At 36.0% G+C, this 21161-nt stretch overlaps 4 protein-coding genes across 8 annotated transcripts; 3 read left to right on the forward strand and 1 right to left on the reverse strand.

Moving 5' to 3' along the window:
- The first annotated feature begins 110 nt into the window (after positions 1–110).
- Positions 111–6198, forward strand: LOC149735021 (STAM-binding protein-like). Of its 3 annotated transcripts, none has more exons than XR_016385155.1 (12): positions 111–376; positions 727–791; positions 1010–1178; positions 2668–2843; positions 3220–3359; positions 3681–3786; positions 4034–4172; positions 4460–4597; positions 4890–5003; positions 5256–5357; positions 5678–5836; positions 5892–6198. XR_016385155.1 is itself a non-coding variant. In XM_089879560.1 (11 exons), exons 1-11 carry the CDS (start codon positions 248–250, stop codon positions 5747–5749), a joined length of 1350 nt encoding a protein of 449 aa, XP_089735686.1. In that variant the 5' UTR covers positions 111–247; the 3' UTR covers positions 5750–6198. The 3 variants fall into 3 exon arrangements, 1 of the variants encoding a protein (XP_089735686.1); XR_016385156.1 differs by having other exon boundaries at positions 6001–6198; XM_089879560.1 differs by having other exon boundaries at positions 5678–6198.
- LOC149735022 (adenosine kinase-like) lies at positions 6188–12004 on the reverse strand. Of its 3 annotated transcripts, none has more exons than XM_089879572.1 (10): positions 11858–12004; positions 10546–10620; positions 10227–10359; positions 9601–9770; positions 9157–9262; positions 8609–8699; positions 7802–7881; positions 7315–7465; positions 6799–6888; positions 6188–6455 (listed from the first exon to the last, which is right to left on the reverse strand). In XM_089879572.1, exons 1-10 carry the CDS (start codon positions 11872–11874, stop codon positions 6331–6333), a joined length of 1038 nt encoding a protein of 345 aa, XP_089735698.1. In that variant the 5' UTR covers positions 11875–12004; the 3' UTR covers positions 6188–6330. The 3 variants fall into 3 exon arrangements, with proteins under 3 accessions (XP_089735698.1, XP_089735695.1, XP_089735696.1); XM_089879569.1 differs by lacking the exon at positions 11858–12004 and adding an exon at positions 10780–11084; XM_089879570.1 differs by lacking the exons at positions 6188–6455; positions 11858–12004 and adding exons at positions 6507–6550; positions 10780–11085.
- Positions 12005–12567: 563 nt separating this feature from the next.
- Positions 12568–15346, forward strand: LOC149735023 (uncharacterized). The gene is made up of 7 exons (XM_089879576.1): positions 12568–12819; positions 13013–13109; positions 13374–13407; positions 13530–13610; positions 13904–14011; positions 14231–14373; positions 14886–15346. The coding sequence occupies exons 1-7, from the start codon at positions 12656–12658 to the stop codon at positions 15138–15140; spliced, it is 882 nt and encodes a 293-aa protein (XP_089735702.1). The 5' UTR covers positions 12568–12655; the 3' UTR covers positions 15141–15346.
- A 1535-nt stretch (positions 15347–16881) lies between these two features.
- LOC149735024 (F-box only protein 3-like) lies at positions 16882–18423 on the forward strand. The gene has a single exon (XM_089879568.1). The coding sequence runs from the start codon at positions 16882–16884 to the stop codon at positions 18085–18087; it is 1206 nt and encodes a 401-aa protein (XP_089735694.1). The 3' UTR covers positions 18088–18423.
- Positions 18424–21161: the final 2738 nt, after the last annotated feature.

Genomic DNA, 21161 nt, shown 5'->3' on the forward strand with positions numbered 1-21161 from the left:
GGCCATACGCAAAGCTAGTTGGGTATATAAACAGCAGAATACTCTGGAAACACTTGTGTTTTGATTTACTTTTCGTTTACTTTTACCCATGCGATCTGTCTCGTGATTCTGACGACGAACCTTTTTTTCGTCTGTTAAAAACAGTTTAAACGTCAATTTTTAATTTTATTTCAGTAGTAGTGTACATTTAAGCTGTATACAAGTTTCTAGCCAAAAAAATCACCTGAAAATTGCACTTAAATGCAATATGGCAAGCTCCCACATAGAGCCAACTGTCAGGCTACGGAATTTATTTGATAAAGGCAGCGCAGTTGAAGTAAACAGAAATATCCCGATACGAAGATATTACCGGTCCTGCCAAGAACTTATACGAATGGTAATTAAATTTTTATGCAACATTTGTGCTTTTATGCAAACAATATATAAACATAGATAACTTTTTGGTGCCAGTGAAGAATCCTCCTACACCTGTGTTGATGGTTAGGGGGTTATGGTTATGGGGGTTAGTAGTTGGTGGTTGGAAAATAAGGTGGGGGGAGGATTCTTCTTTTTAAACAGTTAATAAAACTTATTTTATGCCAAAAATTTGGTACAAATAGCTTTTCAGAAACTTGTTAAAGTACATGGCGTTAAAATTGGAGGTGCATTTGCTTGTTGCGTTTTGACCGATTGTATGTTTATTGAACAAATTTTTCTTGTATCAGAATTAAATCAAGTTCTTTACAGGCTGGAGTTTACTTCGAGGAAAAGAATTACGAAAATTCATATGTGTACTATGCTAAATTTATTGTGTAAGTTTTGGTAATACCAGTATATAATAATAATATTTATAATTTTCTGTTCGGAACCGTGGCATAGTAGTTGGCTCACCTGCTAGCCTGAAGTTAAATAAAACAATTACCCACAAAGTTACATATTAAGTACATTGTTTGTATAAGTTTGTAAGCCACCATGAGGTGTCGCTGCACCACCACGCAAGGATAAATACATTCATTCATTCATTTTTCAGATTATCATTTGAGAAATTAAAAACACATCCAGAATTTAACAAAGTCCCACCTGCAGAAAAAGCGGCAAATAAAAAAACTTTGAAAATCGCTTTTGACCGAGCTGAGAAATTAAAACCTGCTCTAAAAAGAAAATATGAAGAAGAATATAAAAGATATAAAGAAAACCAGGTATATGTATTATATAGGCTATACTATACATATTGATATTCCATATTCCAAGGCCCTGACTTCCATAAACGGTTGTTAATTGTTTAAAACTAGATTAGGATATTTGGATATTCTGTGCTAAAGGTGTCCCATCTTCTCCCACCCTACTATATATTACATACATAGGCGCCGATTTTTTTAAATTGCAGAAGAGGCCATGTTTATGATGACGTCATTCGTTTTGCAGAAATTAGGAAAATACGGTATATGCGAGTTTTTTTCAATCGTGCCAAAACACGATTAAGCTATACTTTCCATGGCAGCAGTAACAATAACGGCGACTATTAAAGTTGGCCAAAGCTGCTGCCTATCGTTCATGCGGGTATGAAACTGGCAAAATCACACAGTCAAACTCGTTCGTCGTTCTTTGAAGGACGTTGTTCGTACGATACGCACACGAACATTAATGACGCCCCAAGAAACAACAATGCTGTTGATTATTACATAGGTCTTAATTTTGTACAGATCTAGTGTTTGAGGGTTTTTAAAGCATTAAAACTGTTTGTAGACCGTTTTTAAGCGATTCGCAACTTAGGCTTTGCCTGTCAATCGTTACTTTCGATGACGTATTAATTTTACGAGCAGCTAAAGTTTGTTCCAAAATATGTAGCAAGCACCTATGTCTGCAGATGGCTGTTAAAGTACTTAATTGAATCCAAGGACATCCGCCACGCCAAAAGATTAAACCTTTAAGTTAAAACTTTAATGTGTTTAATACAGACCAATGTATATGTTATTTGTTTTATTTTAATACAGTCGTTGTATAACCGTATTTGCAAAGGCGCTAGCCATATACTCATAGCAAGCTGTTTTAAGTATAAAACTAACGTATGTTCACTTTTCGTTAAAGTTTTAATAAACAGTCTCCACCGTAAACGTACACTATTCAGTTTGCTTTCTCTTGGATTGCTAATAATGAACGCGTCAAACCGTATTATGACGTCAATAATCGACGCATCAAATAATAATATGACGCAAATAATCAGCGTGTGAATCGCTACTATGTCGTAACAAAGCATTATGCGTGGACGCGTGGTTGAGAAAAACATTACGGAAAATAATCGTTATTACGCCAATCGAGGGCGTAATAACTCAGTACGTTTGAATATATAGTTCTTTAGCTATTTGCGGGCTTAAAACGACTAGTTCTTTTTAATTTTAAACGGGTTTTATTAATAAAATGCAGTTATACGGAGCAGGTGCTGCACCGTCTGCATAATATCCAGAGTAGGCCGGCCTCGTCTGCACCATATAAAACGGCGCCCATGATTACATAATTTCAAATGTTGTGGTTTAAATCTTATACCATCTTCAGTGATGTCAGAAGTTAAAATATGGTTTTAGGTAACAAGGCTAGAATAATAAACAGTGAAATTTATAACTTAATAGTGTAGCCTATTGCAAACAATAATAAATAAGTACTGATTTCGTTTTATTTTATAATTTTCAGAAAAAACTGGAACTTCAGGCAAAACAAGAAGAAGAGAAAAGGAAAAAAGAGGAAGAGGAGGAGAGAAAGAGAAAAGAAGAAATAAAGAAAAAGGCAGAGGAGGAGCAGATGAATGCTTTTATTCAAGAGCAAAGAAGAAAGGAACTTGAACTAGAGCGTCTTGCCATCGTTGCAGAGTATGTTATTGGTTTTTATTAAATATTTATGGCTTTTAACGGGAGCTATTATGTGAACATGTGTGAGGATATCAGTTGCTATATAGCAGTTGGTATTAACAGTTTGAACATTTGGTGTAAATTAGTTGAAATAATTGGTTCTAATAAGGCAAAACGTGTGTCGTAGTGAGCCAGGTCTGGCTTAAATCCCCTTGTCCCATGGCTTGACTTGATGTAGGATCTCACCCATAAATACCAGTGTGTAGTGTGTGTTTTTAAATAGAAAAAATAAGACTGTTTAGGTAAGCCTTCCCCAGTCCTATTTATGTTGTTGTACATATATTTCAGCAATGTCACCCCAGAGATCCTGTCCTAATATTAGAATCTTTTCTTATAGATTTGCAGATAAAGTGAAAATAGACGACAACGGTCCATTAGTCCCAGCAGATTTTGCCCCCCCACCCCCAGAACCCTTTAATGATATTGCCACGAACACAACAACATATAAACCTCAACCCACTGTACCAACACCACCAGGTAACAATACTTATTTTTTTTTGTTTTCTTAAACAGCTTTTCTAGAAATAATTGAGACCAATGTTTTGTGCTATACAGTTTTATATTTTTTATATAAAAAAATTTTGAATTGTTTTCTAAAACAGCTCTGATAGAGTAGTAAAATACTGTCGTTAGGCAACAACAGTTTATAATATATTAAACATTTTAACGTATACAAACTACTAATTTGCTCTGTTGTGTGTTATTTATCGTTTTAAAACCAAACGCCCCTTTAAAATTATTTAAAAAACAAACATTCTATCAGATAATTATTTATCACAAAACACATTCTTTCTCCAGCCCTACCAAGTTACGACCGTTCATTAAAACCAGTTGATTTAACCAACAATTACCAACCTGAAGTAAAACAACCACCAGCGACGACGTCTACTTCTTCATTTGCTGCGTAAGTCGTATAATATTACTGTTTGTTATATAGTAGGGTGGGGGAAGGGAGGTCACCTTTAGCACATAGGTTCAAATATCCTGATCATACAGTTTTATAAATCCTTAAACATTCTTTGTATACTACCAAATGTGACGAAAAATAGAATGAAACAGTGTTTTCTTGGGCAAGAGACATAGAGAACATTGCCCCAACCCAGTGACCACTAATGAGCTTCTTCAAAATATTTAAATAAACATATTTTTAGCTCACTGACGCAGTCAAAAAATAAATATGGATTACGAACCATACTCTCGCCTGCTGATCTACCAACAAAGTTTATGCAGCTTGCGCATAGCAACACAAGCAGGAATATTGAGACTTGTGGAGTTCTGTTCGGAAAACTAGTAAGTCAGAGTGCTGCTGTTATGGGGTTAATCGTACATGTCTGTTAAATAGTTTAAAAAGCGAAAAGACAACATTTTGTACTGCATTGATGCTATTACAATGACTTATTTTACATGGGTGAGGTTATGCAGCGTGGCACGCCTTGGGATTTTGGATTTACGCTAAAGTTGGCTGATTACCCTGACATCCAGGGTGCAATAAAGAATAACCCTTTAGTAGCTATGAATTAAAAATAACAAACAAATTGTTAATTTCCGAACCCCCTTTAACCCTTTTTCACCCCAAGGCGAATGAGGTGTTCGTTATCACCCATGTTCTCATACCCCACCAAAAAGGTGCCCCAGATAGTTGCGACACAACAAGGGAAGAAGACATGTGGGATTTCCAAGACCAATACGACGGCATTTGCCTTGGTTGGATACATGTAAGTTAAATTTGCTTTAATTGAAAACTTTATAAGACCTTATGGCCAAAAGTTTACAAACTTTTTTTTGCTCGCAGCCACTTTTAATGAAATTGTATCTACCCACAAAGTTACATTCAAAGTAACTGGTAAGCGGGCACGAGGTGTATGAAACTAAACACATGTGTTATAACGACCGTCCTTTCTTTTCCTGCAAAGATAAACAAGTTTTTCATAGTTTTATTCATTCGCTTACACTATATCTAAGCTCATATTTTGTATTGCCAACCTAAACCATGTTTTATCTTTATAGACTCATCCTTCGCAAACAGCATTCTTATCAAGTGTAGACATGCATACACATTATCCATACCAATGCCTGATGCCGGAATCAGTTGCTATTGTGTGCTCAGGAAAGTTTAATGAGGTAACTTGGTCCTAATGTGTTTCAGAGTTGCAACATGGTACCTTCTTATACACCAGACATACATGGTTTATTCATACACCTCATGCTCACTGTCGGTTATAACATGATGCCTTCTTAACCCAGAGGTAATGGGCTCAAGGCTCGCTGCAACTGTGTGCTACCATTGTGGGTGTATGTGTCCTTGGACAAAACACTTAACGGCAATTGCTCCAACCTAGTGATCACTTGATACCTAAAACTTTTATCCTATAGGTTGGGTACTTTATGTTAGACCCTGGAAGAGGGATGAATGAAATAGGTAAATGCAGGAAACCTGGTTTCCACCCCCATCCTACAACACCCCCACTGTTTGAAGTAAGTTTTGTTTGAATATTGATAATTAAAGTCAGCAAAACAATTAAAAAAACAATTTTTGGAGATTTTTTTCAAAACTATTTTTTGTTTGTTTGGTGTAATTACTAAAAGTTAGCAAAACAATTTAAAAACTTTATTTTTGGAAGGGATTTTTAGAAATTATTGTCTATTGGTAATTTCTGAAAGTTGGCAAAACAATTTAAAAAATTATAATTTCTGAAGATTTTTTTCAAAACTATAGTTTATTGGTAACAACTGAAAGTTTTGCGGCTCACAGTTTAAGTAGCTATTTCTAATTGAACGAATATTATGTTTTTCAGTCCTGTGATCATGTTAAGCCATCACCCACTGATGCCGTCCATATAGTAGACTGGAGATTAAAACCAATGTAAAATAAAGTACCTGGTTTTCATGCAGTGGTAAGCAGAGTGTAATGAGATGCAATATTTCATGCACTTCTCAATGTGGTATAGTACAGGGTGTTGGATGTAAATTCCACCCTATGTTTTACACATTATATGGTAAAGAAACGAGGTGTTGGATGTAAATTCCACCCCATGTTTTACACATTATATGGTAAAGTATGAGGTGTTGGGTGTAAATTCCACCCTATGTTTTACACATTATATGGTAAAGAAACGAGGTGTTGGATGTAAATTCCACCCCATGTTTTACACATTATATGGTAAAGTACGAGGTGTTGGGTGTAAATTCCAGCCCATGTTTTACGCATAAGTACACTGCCTGCACTTCACTACAAACTCTTTAATTATTTGTCTTCATAACTATCCAGATTCTATACTTATCTGTGCTTACGCAATACAACAAAGCGTGATCGTAACTTTTAATATATTCAAACCTTTTCATGCTAATATGAAATTTTTCAAAGGCACCTGCTTCTTTTAAAACGTGCCCATATATGTATATGGTGACATCTCATTTGCATAGCAGCGGCAGTCGGTTATATGAGTGTTCATTCATACGTACATTCCTTGGGAAAAGTACAACCAGATCTTTGAATGATCAAGTTAGCAGCAAAGTGGCCAGCTTGCACACATTCTTTAACAGGCTTGCCTTTCACAAGTAAAGCAAGAAAACCTAGATACATAATAAACATCAATAATAATAAAAAACACCCTGTTATATTAGTTAATGGTCCTGCCTCTAGCTCTGTACAAGCAAAGCAAGAAAACCTAGACATAAAAAAACACTGGTATAATGGTTAGCGTGCCTGCCTCTAGCTCAGAGGTTACTGGTACAATGCTCCGTAGTTAAAAGTAGACACTGGCAAACCTTTTATTTTGTGTATGCAAAAAGATAGATTCCAAACCTGTAGGGTTGGCCCTTTATAGTTTTACCCAAACCACATTAACCTTACAATCAAATAAGTGAATTCAATTTAAGACCATGTTTGATGACTAATATATATAACACCACTTACCTCCTACAAATGCATCTCCAGCACCATTAGTGTCCACTATCTTGCTTGTATCAAGGGGTATGATCTGATGCTCTGTGAGCTCATGTGGTCCTATTTATTTAGTAAATGCATCTTAGCTTCTTACATATCAACCAGGCACAATTTAATTTACCCAAGTATTAAAACTTCTCGTAGTTTTCATACACCCACAAAATTACATACATGGTAACTTGTAAGCAGGCACGAGGTGTATGAAACAGAACACTTGTGTTATAACGACTGTCGTTGCCCCGTCATGCGAGGATAAATAAATTACATCTGTGTAACTTGTAAGGGGGCACGATGTGTATGAAACAGAACATCTGTGTTATAACAACTGTTGTTGCCCCGTCACGCAAGGATAAATAAAAACAAATAAGTTACTTTTATTTAAAAACCTACAACCCAGAAGCGACATAAGACCCAGAAGCGGCCCATTGCCATGCCGTAAAACCTCACCCATATATAATAGTAATACAACACCAAACTTGCACTTACCAGTAGCTATAAGGGTAGATTGGCAACCTTGAGTTATAACTACCATACGTGGCTTAGTGCTGTTAACTTTTGGTAAGCCAGCAATCCTTTTAGCTATCTCTCCAATGTCTTTTGTGTTAAACTCATGCTTGTCTGCAAAGGCTTGTGCTTCCTGGAAATTTAATGTAAAATCTGGAGATAAGTTTGCATGTATGGTTTATATATATATCATAAAAATATGGTTTAATACAGCAGATTCACAGGATTTGTGGGCGAAGACTGAATGGCAGAAAGGTTTGAGACTGTGCTCTTTCTTAAAAGAAACAACCCACTTTATTGTATGCCCTGGCACTAGACCCTAGGCATACATTAATCCAAGCCAGTGGTCACTAATAGGTTGTAGCACACTGGGTGTCAGTGTAATAGGCTAATTTTAGCCTAAATCTCAGGTGTCATGGCACAATGTAGGACCTTACCCACATAGAATAGAATTCATTACAGAACTTACAGTTTCATTCCCAAATAGAATATCCACATATGGCATAGCTTCCATCATAGGTTTCGTGAAAAATTGGGACAAAAATGGAGCTGGAAATAAATATTAAAGTATCATTTTAAGACTTATAAAGAGTTCATACTTATGTCACTTTTTTAATCATTTACTTATTTATTTCTTAATCTGGTACTGATGTTTCTTAATCTTAAAAAAATGGAGTGTCATATTCATACAGTCTATAAAAAATAAGTCACTTTTTAAAACTTTGATGGTACCATTGGACCCCATTTGAACATTTCTATCAATACACAAGTTTTAATTTTTCACCGGTATGCCCTTTTAAGAATTACTTACCTAAGCCTCATTATTACATAACACATTGCTCCATGACGTAACAATGTGTAAATATTTAGCAAGGGTAAACTGTGTATATACTGGGTAATACAATGTGCAACGTGGCACAAACTCTTATCTTAATACTTGTGTGGACTTGGCATGTATACTCTATATAGCGCATTCTATTTTTAAAACTGTTTTAAAATTTTCCTGTTAATTCAAGCGTAACATTGTGGGTGACATGTTACCCTAACTTTTGAAACGGGGGTGACATAATAAAATATGTATTAGTAAACCAGTTATAAACTTAAAACAGATTTTACCCTGCTGTTAGATGTCTATACAAACAAGCAAAGTCAAAGTATATTTCATTCACCACATTAATCAATGAGGTTCCCTATGTTTGACAACTATAAGTGTAACTTCATTTTTGCAATGTCACCCCAGATTTTGTTAAAAGTTAATAACGTGACGCCCAATTACCTGATAAATTCATCATAAACGTTTTTCCATTTTGTGCAGCGTGCTTGGCAACGAGCATGATGGACTCTGGTGAGACAGTAAGGAAAAAACCCTGAAAAACAAAATCATTTAAAAATGTGTATTTAAATTCTAATTACCTTAACCAAACACTAAATATATATACATTATATAGCAATATTATTAATTATTATTAGCCTATCCTTATGGTAGAATATTTTATGCAGCATACTATTGATACTAAATTGCATTCATGCCCAAGAAAAATAACAAGTTAAGGTGTATGGAACAGAACCTGGTATAACAACGGTTATTGCCCCGCCATGCGAGGATATAAAGTATCAGAAGCGGTACCTTGTAAGCTAGCATGAGGTGCAACGATAGTCATTTTAAACCATTCATCCAGCCAAATAACAAAACAAACTTTGAACAATTTTATTGGATGAATGAAACACAAAATCCATATTATAACGCCTGACGTTGCCCTACCATGCTAGGATAAATAAATTACATTCATTCAAATAAAAACAGATTAAGGTTCTAATACTCACAGCAATATAATAGTAGCTTGCTTGCTCTACAAGTGCCCAGTTATCCTTTTCTTGCAAGTGGGATACCTTGTAGTTATTTGCTGCAGCTAAATTAGCACAAAGTGACCTAGAAAACAGTATTTCTTAGTCATGCCAAAAAAGTGCCAACACTTTTTAAAATGCAGGAAGGCAGGGATAGTCAGATACACATTTCTGTAAAAAATTGGGGTTGCAACTACATATCACTCATATCAAAGGTAATGGGTTCAAGGCTCTTCGCTGCTACCATGGTGTGCTTATGTGTCCCTGGGCAAGACACCTAACAGCAATTTCTCCAACCTAGTGGTCACTAATGGGTTGTCCAAATTTTCAGCAATACATAAACAAAACAAAAAAGTCCCCCCTAAAAATTATTTCCATGCTGAAATGCTATACTTAGATTCAAATCTGTATAAAACCCATTACCTGTCAGTCCCACATAACAAAGCTGCACAAAGTCCGGTTGGTATTTCAGACTGCCTGTAGTATGCTGTTCGGACGCCTACTTCTTCAGCCTTCTCTTTAAGGATATCTCCAAAGTTGTCTTGGCCAATACAACCCACAAATGTAGTGCTGAGTGGTTTACCTAGCATCCACTATAAGGGAGAGGACGTTGTATAATTATGCTCAGCCTCAGTGCTTAAAGTTATTTTTGTTGACTTGTTGTAATAAGTCCTTGTGCAAGACACTTAAGGGCATTTCTCAAACCCAGTGGTCTCTTATGAGTTGTCAAATTGTCAGAGATGCATTAAAAAAGGTTTATGAAACATAACACTTGTAATATAATAATATATTATATAGATAGGTTGATAGGTCATAGGTGAATGAAACAAAATATAAGGGATTAAACTGCAGGGATAAATAAGTTACATTGATACAATCAAAAGTGGGTGTTTAATAAAATATTTAAAGAACTACCAAAGTATTTAGGAACTTTAATAAAATGAGTGCTGGGGTTAACAAGCAAGCTTTGATCGGTTTTGGGGTTCATTGTTATCGCCTGAACCGCAACGGACTAAGAAAGCACCGTACATAAGTTTAATCTAAAGTACCTGAGCAACTTTAATAGAGTTCTGTGTAGCACCACCAGCAATGTAATCAACTGCAAACATTTTTACTATCTCCTCATACATAGGTAAGTGCTTGTCTTCAGCTAGAATCGCATCATTTGCTTTCAGGTTGTACCTAAAGGTAAAACATTATTATATTAAAATGTACTTGCATAGGGGCCAAAGTTTTAAAAACGCAAGGAAGCCGTTGAAACAAGTCAAACTATGGACGGAACACGGGTGATACATCGACTGTGTATGCCCTGACACCGTGCCACGTAGGAATAAATAAGTTACATAATACATTCATTCAATAACTTACTTTTCTAAATATCCCTTTCCAACTGTTGCTGATATATCTAGAAGAGGATTTCCCATCCCAAACAAAACGCCTTCTCTGCAAGAAAAAAGAATTCATAACTAAAAAGAGAAAATTTAAACAAAAAATAAAAAAAACTAAATGATTCTACTGCGAAATTATATTTAAATGAGGTTGTTAATATTTCCCTACACCTTCATGCCTTTATTTCACCCCAACCTAACATAAATGACTTACAGTTCAATTTCTATTTCATTAACATCATTTTCATCGTCAGACGTATCGCTACCAAATAAAAAGTCACTTTCGCTTTCACTACTAGAACTATCACTGTCACTTTCCAGCGACGATAAATCAAAATTATCTTCATTTTCGTCCTCAGACGAACTTATCACTGCACCCATTGTGTTGAGCTTAATTTTAAAACTACTTTGGAATATACTGCAGCTTTGGGGGTGGTAGGGTATAAATATTCACATTCTAACCCTTTCTATGCAGAATCAGTTGGATGTGGTAACAGCAGACAAGTAACACATTATAATGTCTGACTATACCGGTTCACGCTTAAAAGTCAGAGAATAGCCCGGGGGTAATTGCAAAGCCTGTTCTTTAAAAGTGGTTTTACAAGTTACTCATGTTTGCAATTACAAACACAAGTAGGGTTAATAACCAAACAAACATGTATTTGTTGAATTTGTGGCACCTGATGCATTGTATGGTATCTGCAAGGCTACAATAACTATGTATATTGTATACATAACTGTAACATACAGTATACATCTATATAAATACTAAACTAAACCAATGCATTTTTTGTAAAACTGAAGAATCTCCCCCCCCCCTCCACCTTATATGCTAACCACTAACCCCTAACCACACTAGGTGCTGATGGTTAGGGGGTTAGTGGTTATAGGGGTTAGTAGTTAGTGGTTATATGGGTTAGTAGTTAGTCGTTATAGGGGTAGTGGTTAGCAAATAAGGTGGGGGGGAGATTCTTCACTAGCACCAAAAACAATATGTATCTATAGCACATTCTACAATTATTTACCTACGTTTGCAATTGTGACGAATTTTCTATTTTAAATGCAACAAAATACAAATGCATATATAATATATATTTTAATACATATATATTGCAACATAAATATAAAATAAGTTACACGCTTACAATCGCAAAATTCGGGCAGTTTTATTACCAAAATGTATAATATAAAAACGAATCTGCCAGTTTAGACTTTAGAGTTACCATTTATATTACTACGTATTAAAACTTATATTAACGGTAATTTAGAAAAAAAATAGTTAAAATACTTACTTAATTTCAATGGTCATGGCTTTCTTGGAAGAAGTTAAGCTTAATATACTGTAAATGTAAATGCTGTAAGTATTAAACAGTTCAATTCATATGCAGAATCACCACCGCAACGTACCAAAACGACTGAGGAAAAAAAACATGAATTTCGCGCTTAAATAATGCTATGATATAAAAAGAAAAAGGGAATTCAAATATGCAATCTAGCCCAATGTCTTTTTTATAAGATGAATGTATGAAAGTAACTTATTTATCTTGACGTGGCAAGGCAATAACGGTCAATATAACACGACCGTTCTATCTCATACACCTCGTGCATGCTTACGACAAGTATGCAATTACTTGTTTTTTTGTTACATATGGCTGGGCAACAATCAGGAGCGCTAACCGATGCCTTGTCAGGGCGCTGAACAATATTTTGGAGTTATTAGTGTTTTGCGAAGCATTATAATAATATGACTATAAGCCCGCTTTAATAGCTTCAAGTAATATGTTTATTTTCCTTTAGGCGTTTTCGATTTTCGAAAACTCTTAAAATCTACTTCGTACAGGCAATCTACTTCGTACAGGCAATTCTTAAAATCTACTTCGTACAGGCAATTATATGTTTCATGAAATTCATTTAATGACAGAAAACTAGCACGAAATGGTACTTTTTCATGGGCTAAATAAAGCATTGACACTTGCTTGGGGCGATTTACCTGGATCATATTTTGTTATTCGCGTTTTAACAGCTCATATCAGCTCTGCACCAGTTTGGGTAAAGGCACAAGTCTGTTGTAGTCTACATTCTGTAGCAATATGGACATAATCGGTTATCATGAATTGTCAAGAAAGATTCAAAGGCGAGGAACTGCTGGTTTTTGCGGTAGTCGAGTATGCTCGTTAGTCTGTGTATCTGGTATTGCGCTTGCGTTTATTCTGGCGCTGTGTTCTTTTGCTGGGTATAAGTCACGTCTCCAAACGTAAGTGTGAATTAAACATATTTGTGTAACTTATAATTCATTCTTTCGTGGCCGGAAAACGACAGCAGTCGGTATATAACACGGGTATTCATCATACACCTTGTGCCCGCTTACGAGTTACTATGTATGCAGCTTACTTTATCTTCGCGTGGCAGGAAACGACAGTGGTTAAATTTGACATTTTCTCCCATAGACTTGAGGACGAGATGGAAAACTTGCACGAGATTATGAACAACAAACTGGGGGGAGGCTTACATAGAGCAAAGAGAAGCGTTGAAGCTTCCAACCAGGTATATATGGTTTATATTCAATTACCCATAAACAGTTTAATTCCGCTTAGCTTATATTTACAGTTGTGTAAATAAATAAGTGTGTACAGCTTTTGATGCATTGGTTTGAATGATTGCAACTTATACTCGCGTGGTGGGCATTATGACGGTCCTTATAACATCGGTGTTTTGTTTCGTACACTTTGTTTCAGCTTAAAAGTTACTAAGTATGTAATTTTGTGGATAAAATCTTTTGCGTTTTTTACATCCTCTAATTATTTTTAGGGCGGTCCATCGCCGGTCGCTTTGACGGAAGCGGGTGAGTGTATTTGTACCGTTAGAGGGCAGATGTGAACTAAACCATATAGCATTTTCATTGCAAAACCTTGCTTGTACCAACGCTTATATATGTATATCTATAAGCGTTGCTTATATACACAGCTGCAAGTGGTGGTGCACCGTACATTAGATGGGGACGAAAAAGTTGCTCGCAAGAGGCAGGAAGTCAACTTGTATATACTGGTCGGTTGGTTTAATAAAATACTGCATTTATATCAGTATATAGTACTATATCCCACAAAGTCTGTATAGTAGGTTGGGGAAAGATGGGACACCTTTTCATTCTATTTTCTCGTCCAATTTGGTAGAAAACAAAGAACATTTAAACAGTTATAAAACCGTATCCTCACGACTTCCATAGGCCACTGTTAATTGTTTAAAACACGACCGCGATATTTGGATATTATGTGCTAAAGGTGTCCCATCTTCCCCACCCTACTATATAACACGTTTATGACCCTTCACTCCCAATGTAGGTTTTGCAGCGGGGTCTCACTACACGCATAACGGTGGCGGCCCAAACCTGATCTGTATACATCAAAACATAACCTACACTCGTGGAAAATACGTCAACGGCTTCCAAGGTACAACTGGAATTTTTATTACAGAATTTAAAAACCGAACAGTAGATTATAGACATATATAAACCTACAAAGATAAATTTTAATTGCAGTCTACTTTAAACGCTAATTCTGTAATTAGCAAGTACTAGTCTTAAACAGTTTCCAGGAGTTTATGCTACATATATGTTAGTAGTAGTAGAGTATAGACTTGTATTTATAATGCTCTTTTGTAAATTGTAGGAAGTTCGTACCTCTATGGGGTAGAATACAGGGACGGGGCATGGGCGGATTCCTTGTTTGATTTTTCACTAATTGAAGATGAGCATTACAGATACCATGCAGTACCATGTTCGCTATGTCTTGCTACTGGCAGGCAGAATAAGGTATATATAGTAATATATTCTGTGGGGTAAGACTAGGTGAATTAAATAGAACACCCGTGTTATAACGAATGCTGTTGCATCCGGCTGCAAAGATTAATACTTTATTTTCTTCGATAGGCAGGGCAGTGACAGTCGTTATAACACGGATGTTCTGTTTCATACACATTGTGCCCATTACTTACAAGTTACCACATATGTAACTTTGTGCGTGATTGAATGACAACACTACTTAAATATTGAAGTTTTACTGTTTAAAAGCCAGGGCTCTACTTCATACCTTCTACCACTATACAGTCACCCACGTATGTGACTTTGTTCGTAATTCATGTATAAGGTATTTTCCCTTTTTCTTGGTTATCCAAAAATACTAGGTTGCAATCATTGTTTTCGATGTACTCCCGGCTTCGATGTTGCTACCAACGTTGGTAGCTTGTATATGTCCTTGGGGTATACCCTACACGCTTAGTAAGGATAAATAAGTTACATTCATTATTTCATTCATTTTATAAAAGGTAATGATTCCCGGACGAGAAGAGTGTCCTACCGGGTTTACATTTGAGTACGGAGGGTATGTCGTATCATCAGCTCATGGGCACAAGCATTCGACAGACTACATATGTTTGGATGACACCCCTGAAGTAATACGCGGCTCAGACGGCGACCAGGGGGGCGATTTGCTTTATATAGTCGAAACCCAATGCCCGTCTTTACCTTGTGATCCAGTGGTTAATGGCAGAGAGCTTAGATGTGTTGTGTGTTCTATATAATCAATAAGATGCTTTTAAAAACCGTATCCTCACTACTCCCATAGACCGTTGTTAATTAACACGATCAGGATATGTGCATATTATGTGCTAAAGGTGTCCTATCGTACTCCCACGGTACTGTATATGCTTTTAGTTTGCTTTACTGAACTATTCGTAGTTGTAGGTGTGTAGAAGTATTAAAATAAACTGCATTGGTGTTTGGTGAATGCGTAGCCTACATGTGTCTTGGTGTTTTAAACATTCCATAAGCCAGTCGAAGAGTCAAACTTTTAGATAAAAAAGTAGAATAAATAAAGTCGGGAATGTAACCATTTGTGAAATTGCTGTATAACTCCCCAAACAGGAGTTTTTAAATGTTGAGTCGGTATTAAAATTGGGAAATAACCTCTGAAAAGAACTTTGCTCATTTACTAGTTTTAGGTTTTTTCACTGATAAGTTTCAAGATATTTTAAATTTGATAAACGTTATGGCTGGAATAAGTAGATTACATGGTAGAATAAGCATAGTTACAGGCGCTGCAAGCGGGATTGGTTATTATGTTGCAAAACGCTTTGCAGAAGAAGGCTCCAAAGTTATGCTGGTAGACTGTAACGAAACTTTACTGGAATCTGCGCACGCGGAGTTAAACGGAAAATTTGAGGGCCAGGTTCATTACTACTGTGGAGATGTGTCCAAAAAAACTTGCGCGGAAGACGTCGTTTGCAAAACTAAGTCCCTATTTGGCAGCAAATCTACTGTATTAGTAAACTCGGCTGGAATCACGCGCGAAAAAAGAATTCAAGATACAACAGAGGAGGAGTTAAAAGTAGTCATGGACGTTAATTTTAGCGGCGTTTTCTATTTCTGTCAAGCTTTTTGCAACGAGTTGTTAAGAAAAGATGAAAAAATGGGATCCATAAATGCTAGTATTGTAAATATCTCTAGTATGGCAGGAAAAGCTGGTATGTTTCATCATTCAAACTATGCTGCCTCTAAAGCTGCGGTGATTGGTTTGACTAAGACATCATGTATAGAGTTTGGAAAACTCGGTATCCGTACTAATGCAGTTTTACCAGGGTTTATAACAACTCCAATGACAGATGTTATGACCCCTGCGTATTTGGATGCAGCAATTAAAGCTACACCACTCAGAAGACTTGGCCATCCTGAAGAAATAGCCAATGTTTGCCTGTTCTTGGCCTCAGATGAGAGCTCCTATGTAAATGGTGCATGTATTGAAGTATCTGGAGGAATGGGGGCTTAGAATTGGACTCGAAATGAAAAAAAAATGAGAAAAAGAATTGACTAAAATTTCATAAACTCTAAATGAAAAAAAAATCAATAAAATTTATAAACTCAAAATGAAGAAACGAATAGAAACAGGAATATGGCTGATGAATTTACAAAAATTGTTGCAAGGTTATGAATAAGAAAGAACTGAACTAGAAAATGTCAATGTGTGAAAAACATGTACCTTCAAGTATTTTAGCAATACTATGCAATTTCTATTCAATGTTGGCAAAATATTTTTAATTTTTATAATTGTGTGTTTTAATTAACGTATTTAGCAGTAAGCCAGTAACAATTTAGTTCTGTTTTGATATTTATTTTAATCATGTTTTATTCTGTATGTTATGTCTTAGAAAATATTAGTGTTTTTAATTTATTTTGTAATTTATTGCAATAATTTGTTTTAAATAAACCTAATTTCTAGGAAATAGGGCATTTGCATCCATAAAAAATAAGGTTTGCTGATTAAAAATGTCACTGGAAAAATTGCCAGAACATATTTTGATTCAAATTCTGAAGCACCTGAGTTATACAGATGTCTTACAAGTTGGAGAAACTTGTATAACTTTGTATGCAGCATCAAAGCTTCAGCCTGTATGGGCTACACAATGCAAACGTATATGGCTGGTTAATAAAGTACCTGAAAAGTGCGAAAACTGGGTTGAAACGTTCAAATATTTCTACCAAGAGTTTGGGGACACTATTGAGTGTTACGCAACCATACGTAAAATCTGGAATGACCTCGAAGAATATTTGAAAGAAAATTGCCCGGGAATTTTCTCCAGTTTGTTGCCAGGTGTGGAAAAAAAAGTTTTGGAGGACTTTGAAAACTTAGGTTACTACCTTCCTAAAGATTTTAAACTGTTCTACAGGATTCATAATGGTCAAAACAACAATGGTAGTGGTTTACTTGGATCTTTTGACTCTGAAATAACTGGTGTTGGCGATGTGCCAAGTAGACACCTATTACCGTTTGAACATGTGAGCAAAAACTGGGATTCTATTAATAAATTGAGTTACTTGACCCTTTTTGAAGCTTGTGAAATGGCTCAAACATACTTTAACATTATGATGGAACTATCAGAGGAAAATGAGTCCGAACCAAACATATTTGCCCGGTCTTATCTTACAATACCTCCCATAGATTACAAACTAGCCAACACCTTCACTGAATGGATTCAAAATTATACTGAAAAGCTAATTGATGGCAAATTTCCTGTAATAAATGGGCAGATCCTTATGTTTGATGCCAATACAGAAACCTCATATACAAGTTATGGTATAACTGTATCTGTTCGATGGTTGTTTCACTTACAATTATCGCATAACAAGACACACTACAGCTATTACATAAAGATGTCCATGGCTGAAGACGCACCAGTTTCAAACTCTTGTCAGCTTTTAACCAGGCATTGGGAGATAACAGACAAAAATGGAAAAACTGAAATTGTTAATGGCCCTGGAGTGGTAGGTCAATACCCAATAATGAGGCCTGGAGCTGTATATGCGTGGCAAAGTGCTACAAGCTTTAACACAACTACTGGATCAATGAAAGGCCATTTTGTTATGGCTTTGCTTTCAGATCCAACAAGACAAAACACCATAAATGTTATTTGTCCGGAGTTCAATATGAAGCCATGGTTTCCCACACAATGTGGAAGTATGGGAAGGGAATGACTTGAATGTAACTTACTTTATCGTCGCGTGGCCAGAAAACAACAGTCATTATAACACGGGTTTAACACCTCGTGCCAGCTTACGAGTTACCACGAATGTAACTTTCTGGGTGATTGTTTTTTTAATTTATTTTGTTCTTTCTTTACTACCAAATGGGACGGAAAATGAAATGGAAGTGTCCCATATTACCCCACCCTACTGTACCATTAATACACCCACGTTGTTACATTAGACTTAATGCAGATGACATTTTACGTGTTAACACGTTCTTCTGAACACTCATTATTTTCGCCATCTTTCTTTTCTTTGCAAATACAATTTAATATTCTTACAAGAGCCTGAAGAGTGTTCAATTTGTATTATTTCATAGATAACTGTATTCTTATGCAGTGATTACCGTCGTGACACGAAGGTGTGCCTGCCTCTGTCCAAAAGGTTATGGGTTCGATGCTCGATGTTGCTACCATTGGCATTGGGGGGGTTGTGACTTTGTGCAAGACAATTCATGGCAATTGCTCCACCCCAGTTCTTCGTATCTTTGTATGGGTTGTATGAATTCTCGGATGGACCGAAAAACACCTTTGTTATAAATAAGGACTGTCAAAATATTAAAATACGGTAAACTTGGAATTATTTGCCCGTTAAGTGGCGCTAAATCTCCATACACATTACGCACTATAGCGCAGTTAGTTTTCTTGTACAAGAAATTCACTATTTCAACCTTCATTTAATGTATTATACATAACATATCTCTTTACATAACATATCTACAGGTATACAGGTACGATTAAGAAATGGAAAACAAAACTTTTGAAATCATGTTGTCGAATTTCGTATTGAAAATATGTATAAGTCAGAATAGTTTGTAATATTTAGTACTGTAGGGTAAGATGTTCACCGTTAGCATCTATACCCCATATTTCTGGATCACAACTTTACCAATTAACAATACGAGTTGTGAGAATACGGTTGTATAATTCTGTAAATATTCTTTGTATACTACCAAATAGGACGATAAAAGAGAATACAAAAAGTCCCATCTTACCCCCCCTCTACGATATATATTTTGGAACACTATTCGTTGGACTTGGTTTTTGTATGTTACGTATTTCGTGGCACTTGTAGCAAACTCTAACTAAGGCGTCGTAACTTTAACGATATACTTAATTTTATTATACAGTCAACAAACTTTACCGAATGTAGTTAAAACATATTAATACAAATCAGTCGTTAGTTAGTAATGGCAGTACACACATTGTGACAACATTTTTAGAGGTAACCCTTTTTAATGTGGTGTTCTTATCTCGGACATACGACGCTACATGACAGCGCCTATCTTCTTACAAGCAATGCACTTAGCAATCCAATGACTACGGGTATTGACAGGACTAATTTATCAATCGAAAAACACGCCTGTTCGGAAATAGTGTGCTGTCCTTTGCCCGCGTTACGTTGTGTGCTCGTAGCAAACATTACTGATGACTTGTATTTGCGTTTCTGATCGCTAACCGCTATTAAGTCTTTCTAGCGAGGCGGCGCAGCACAACAGACGAATTTGTAATCAGACTAATTCGTACGGGAAAACATCTGGGCAGGTTTGCAGCCGTATGGTTTCAGTTATATGCTAAAATGTAATGAAGAGCGAAGGCTAGAGCATTGGTCTGTATATAAGTAATGTAGAAATACTTGTCTGGCACAGGAATGCGTATTTATTGCCTTTGCGTGTGTACAGCTCGAACTTTGTTTGATTTGTAATTATGAGTTATATGTAGGACGTTTCGAAGTACGATTTCATGGAAGTTAGCTGAGTGTTTTAAAATCAAATTTTGAAAGTCAGTATTAAAACAGCATCGTTGTAACGTTAGCAAACGGTTTGCGAACCACTGGACTAGGAATGTGTAGAAATCAGTTGGTACTTCGGGAGCAGTACTGTTTTCAGTTATAGCTGTAATGTGCGTCGTTGCAAAAACTAAGAGCTAGCTATCATGTTGGAACTGCATGTGTTGTATGAAGGGCTTCAGTTCTATAACTTCGTATGATTCTGGTTCGTTTTAACTTCTGATACCACTGAAAATGATTTTAGTTTTAAACCGAAACGTTTGAGATGAAAATCGTATCTTACATAGGGGTCGTGTTTGTATTGAAAATTAGGTGTGCTGTAATGGTATATCGCGGTTGATAGACGACAGGTTTTATTGTATGCTGGTTTATTAACCTAACAGCATAGGAACTGTAACCCTGGGTGGGCGTTTACATATAATCGATGTAACATATACGTTTAGGTGTAGCGACGGCTTCTTTATTTCAACTATATGTAAATATGTTGTAACCAAGCGTGTTTTAGCGGCTGTCGTTTTTCCGCTATATATATCTTGTCTTGTTTTTTTGGTTTAACTAAATAAAAAAATATTTTACAAATAAAACATGATTGATTCTCAACATGTACAGTGCGGAGCGTTTTAACTAAATGATGAAATGTGATACAGTTACATTATTCTATTTAAACTCTGATTAATCTTAGATACCATAACCAAAGAGACATAAAAAGTTATTAATATTATATATAGTTGGATTTTCAGGTATGGAATCGAAACACATTACGAGCTATTGTGTAAAACTGTACAGTGTACAACGTCGTGTAGCCTACACTATTGGCAAATGTCTTAGGAATTTCTTGTATTTTTCTCTGTTCTGGACTGACGAATTTGTGCCTGTGTGTACGCACCATTGCGCACCCCCTTCTGTGCTTACACCGCTCCATTAGTTGCCCATTTTCGCTTTCTACGCAGAGGCGGTTTCAGTCCAATACGAACTCGCTATCTGTCCTAAGATTTTAAGAAAAGTACGTTCGGTCACAGCGCTTTAGTTTTCGCGTAAAACACGTAGAGGATTTGAGAAAATCTGTCCCAAATAACTCGAACCTGTGAGTAAGAATAGCAGATGTACAATGTTTTATAAATCTATCTTTTAGTTTGTATAGGTTTAAAACGGCAGGCATATAAATGTTTAGTATTTTCGCTTGAGTTTTTAAGTCCGTAACAATCCTATGTTTCGAGAAAGATAAATAAGCTTAT

The sequence above is a fragment of the Ciona robusta genome, chromosome 6, assembly GCF_009617815.1.
Source record: "Ciona robusta chromosome 6, ASM961781v2".
In the NCBI taxonomy this organism is placed as follows: Eukaryota; Metazoa; Chordata; class Ascidiacea; order Phlebobranchia; family Cionidae; genus Ciona; species Ciona robusta.

What these genes read in the sequence shown, in the direction of transcription:
- LOC149735023 (XM_089879576.1), top strand. Translation starts at nt 12,656, where the DNA reads ATGGACATAATCGGTTATCATGAATTGTCAAGAAAGATTCAAAGGCGA. An exon ending in TATAAGTCACGTCTCCAAAC is followed by an intron (nt 12,820 to 13,012) that starts GTAAGTGTGAAT and finishes TTTCTCCCATAG; the next exon opens with ACTTGAGGACGAGATGGAAA. An exon ending in ATACGTCAACGGCTTCCAAG is followed by an intron (nt 14,012 to 14,230) that starts GTACAACTGGAA and finishes TGTAAATTGTAG; the next exon opens with GAAGTTCGTACCTCTATGGG.
- LOC149735021 (XM_089879560.1), top strand. Translation starts at nt 248, where the DNA reads ATGGCAAGCTCCCACATAGAGCCAACTGTCAGGCTACGGAATTTATTT. An exon ending in GCCAAGAACTTATACGAATG is followed by an intron (nt 377 to 726) that starts GTAATTAAATTT and finishes AGTTCTTTACAG; the next exon opens with GCTGGAGTTTACTTCGAGGA. An exon ending in GCTCAGGAAAGTTTAATGAG is followed by an intron (nt 5,004 to 5,255) that starts GTAACTTGGTCC and finishes TTTATCCTATAG; the next exon opens with GTTGGGTACTTTATGTTAGA.
- LOC149735024 (XM_089879568.1), top strand. Translation starts at nt 16,882, where the DNA reads ATGTCACTGGAAAAATTGCCAGAACATATTTTGATTCAAATTCTGAAG.
- LOC149735022 (XM_089879569.1), bottom strand. Translation starts at nt 10,946, where the DNA reads ATGGGTGCAGTGATAAGTTCGTCTGAGGACGAAAATGAAGATAATTTT. An exon ending in GTTTATGATGAATTTATCAG is followed by an intron (nt 7,882 to 8,608) that starts GTAATTGGGCGT and finishes ATTTATTTCCAG; the next exon opens with CTCCATTTTTGTCCCAATTT. An exon ending in ATCTACCCTTATAGCTACTG is followed by an intron (nt 6,889 to 7,314) that starts GTAAGTGCAAGT and finishes CTAAATAAATAG; the next exon opens with GACCACATGAGCTCACAGAG.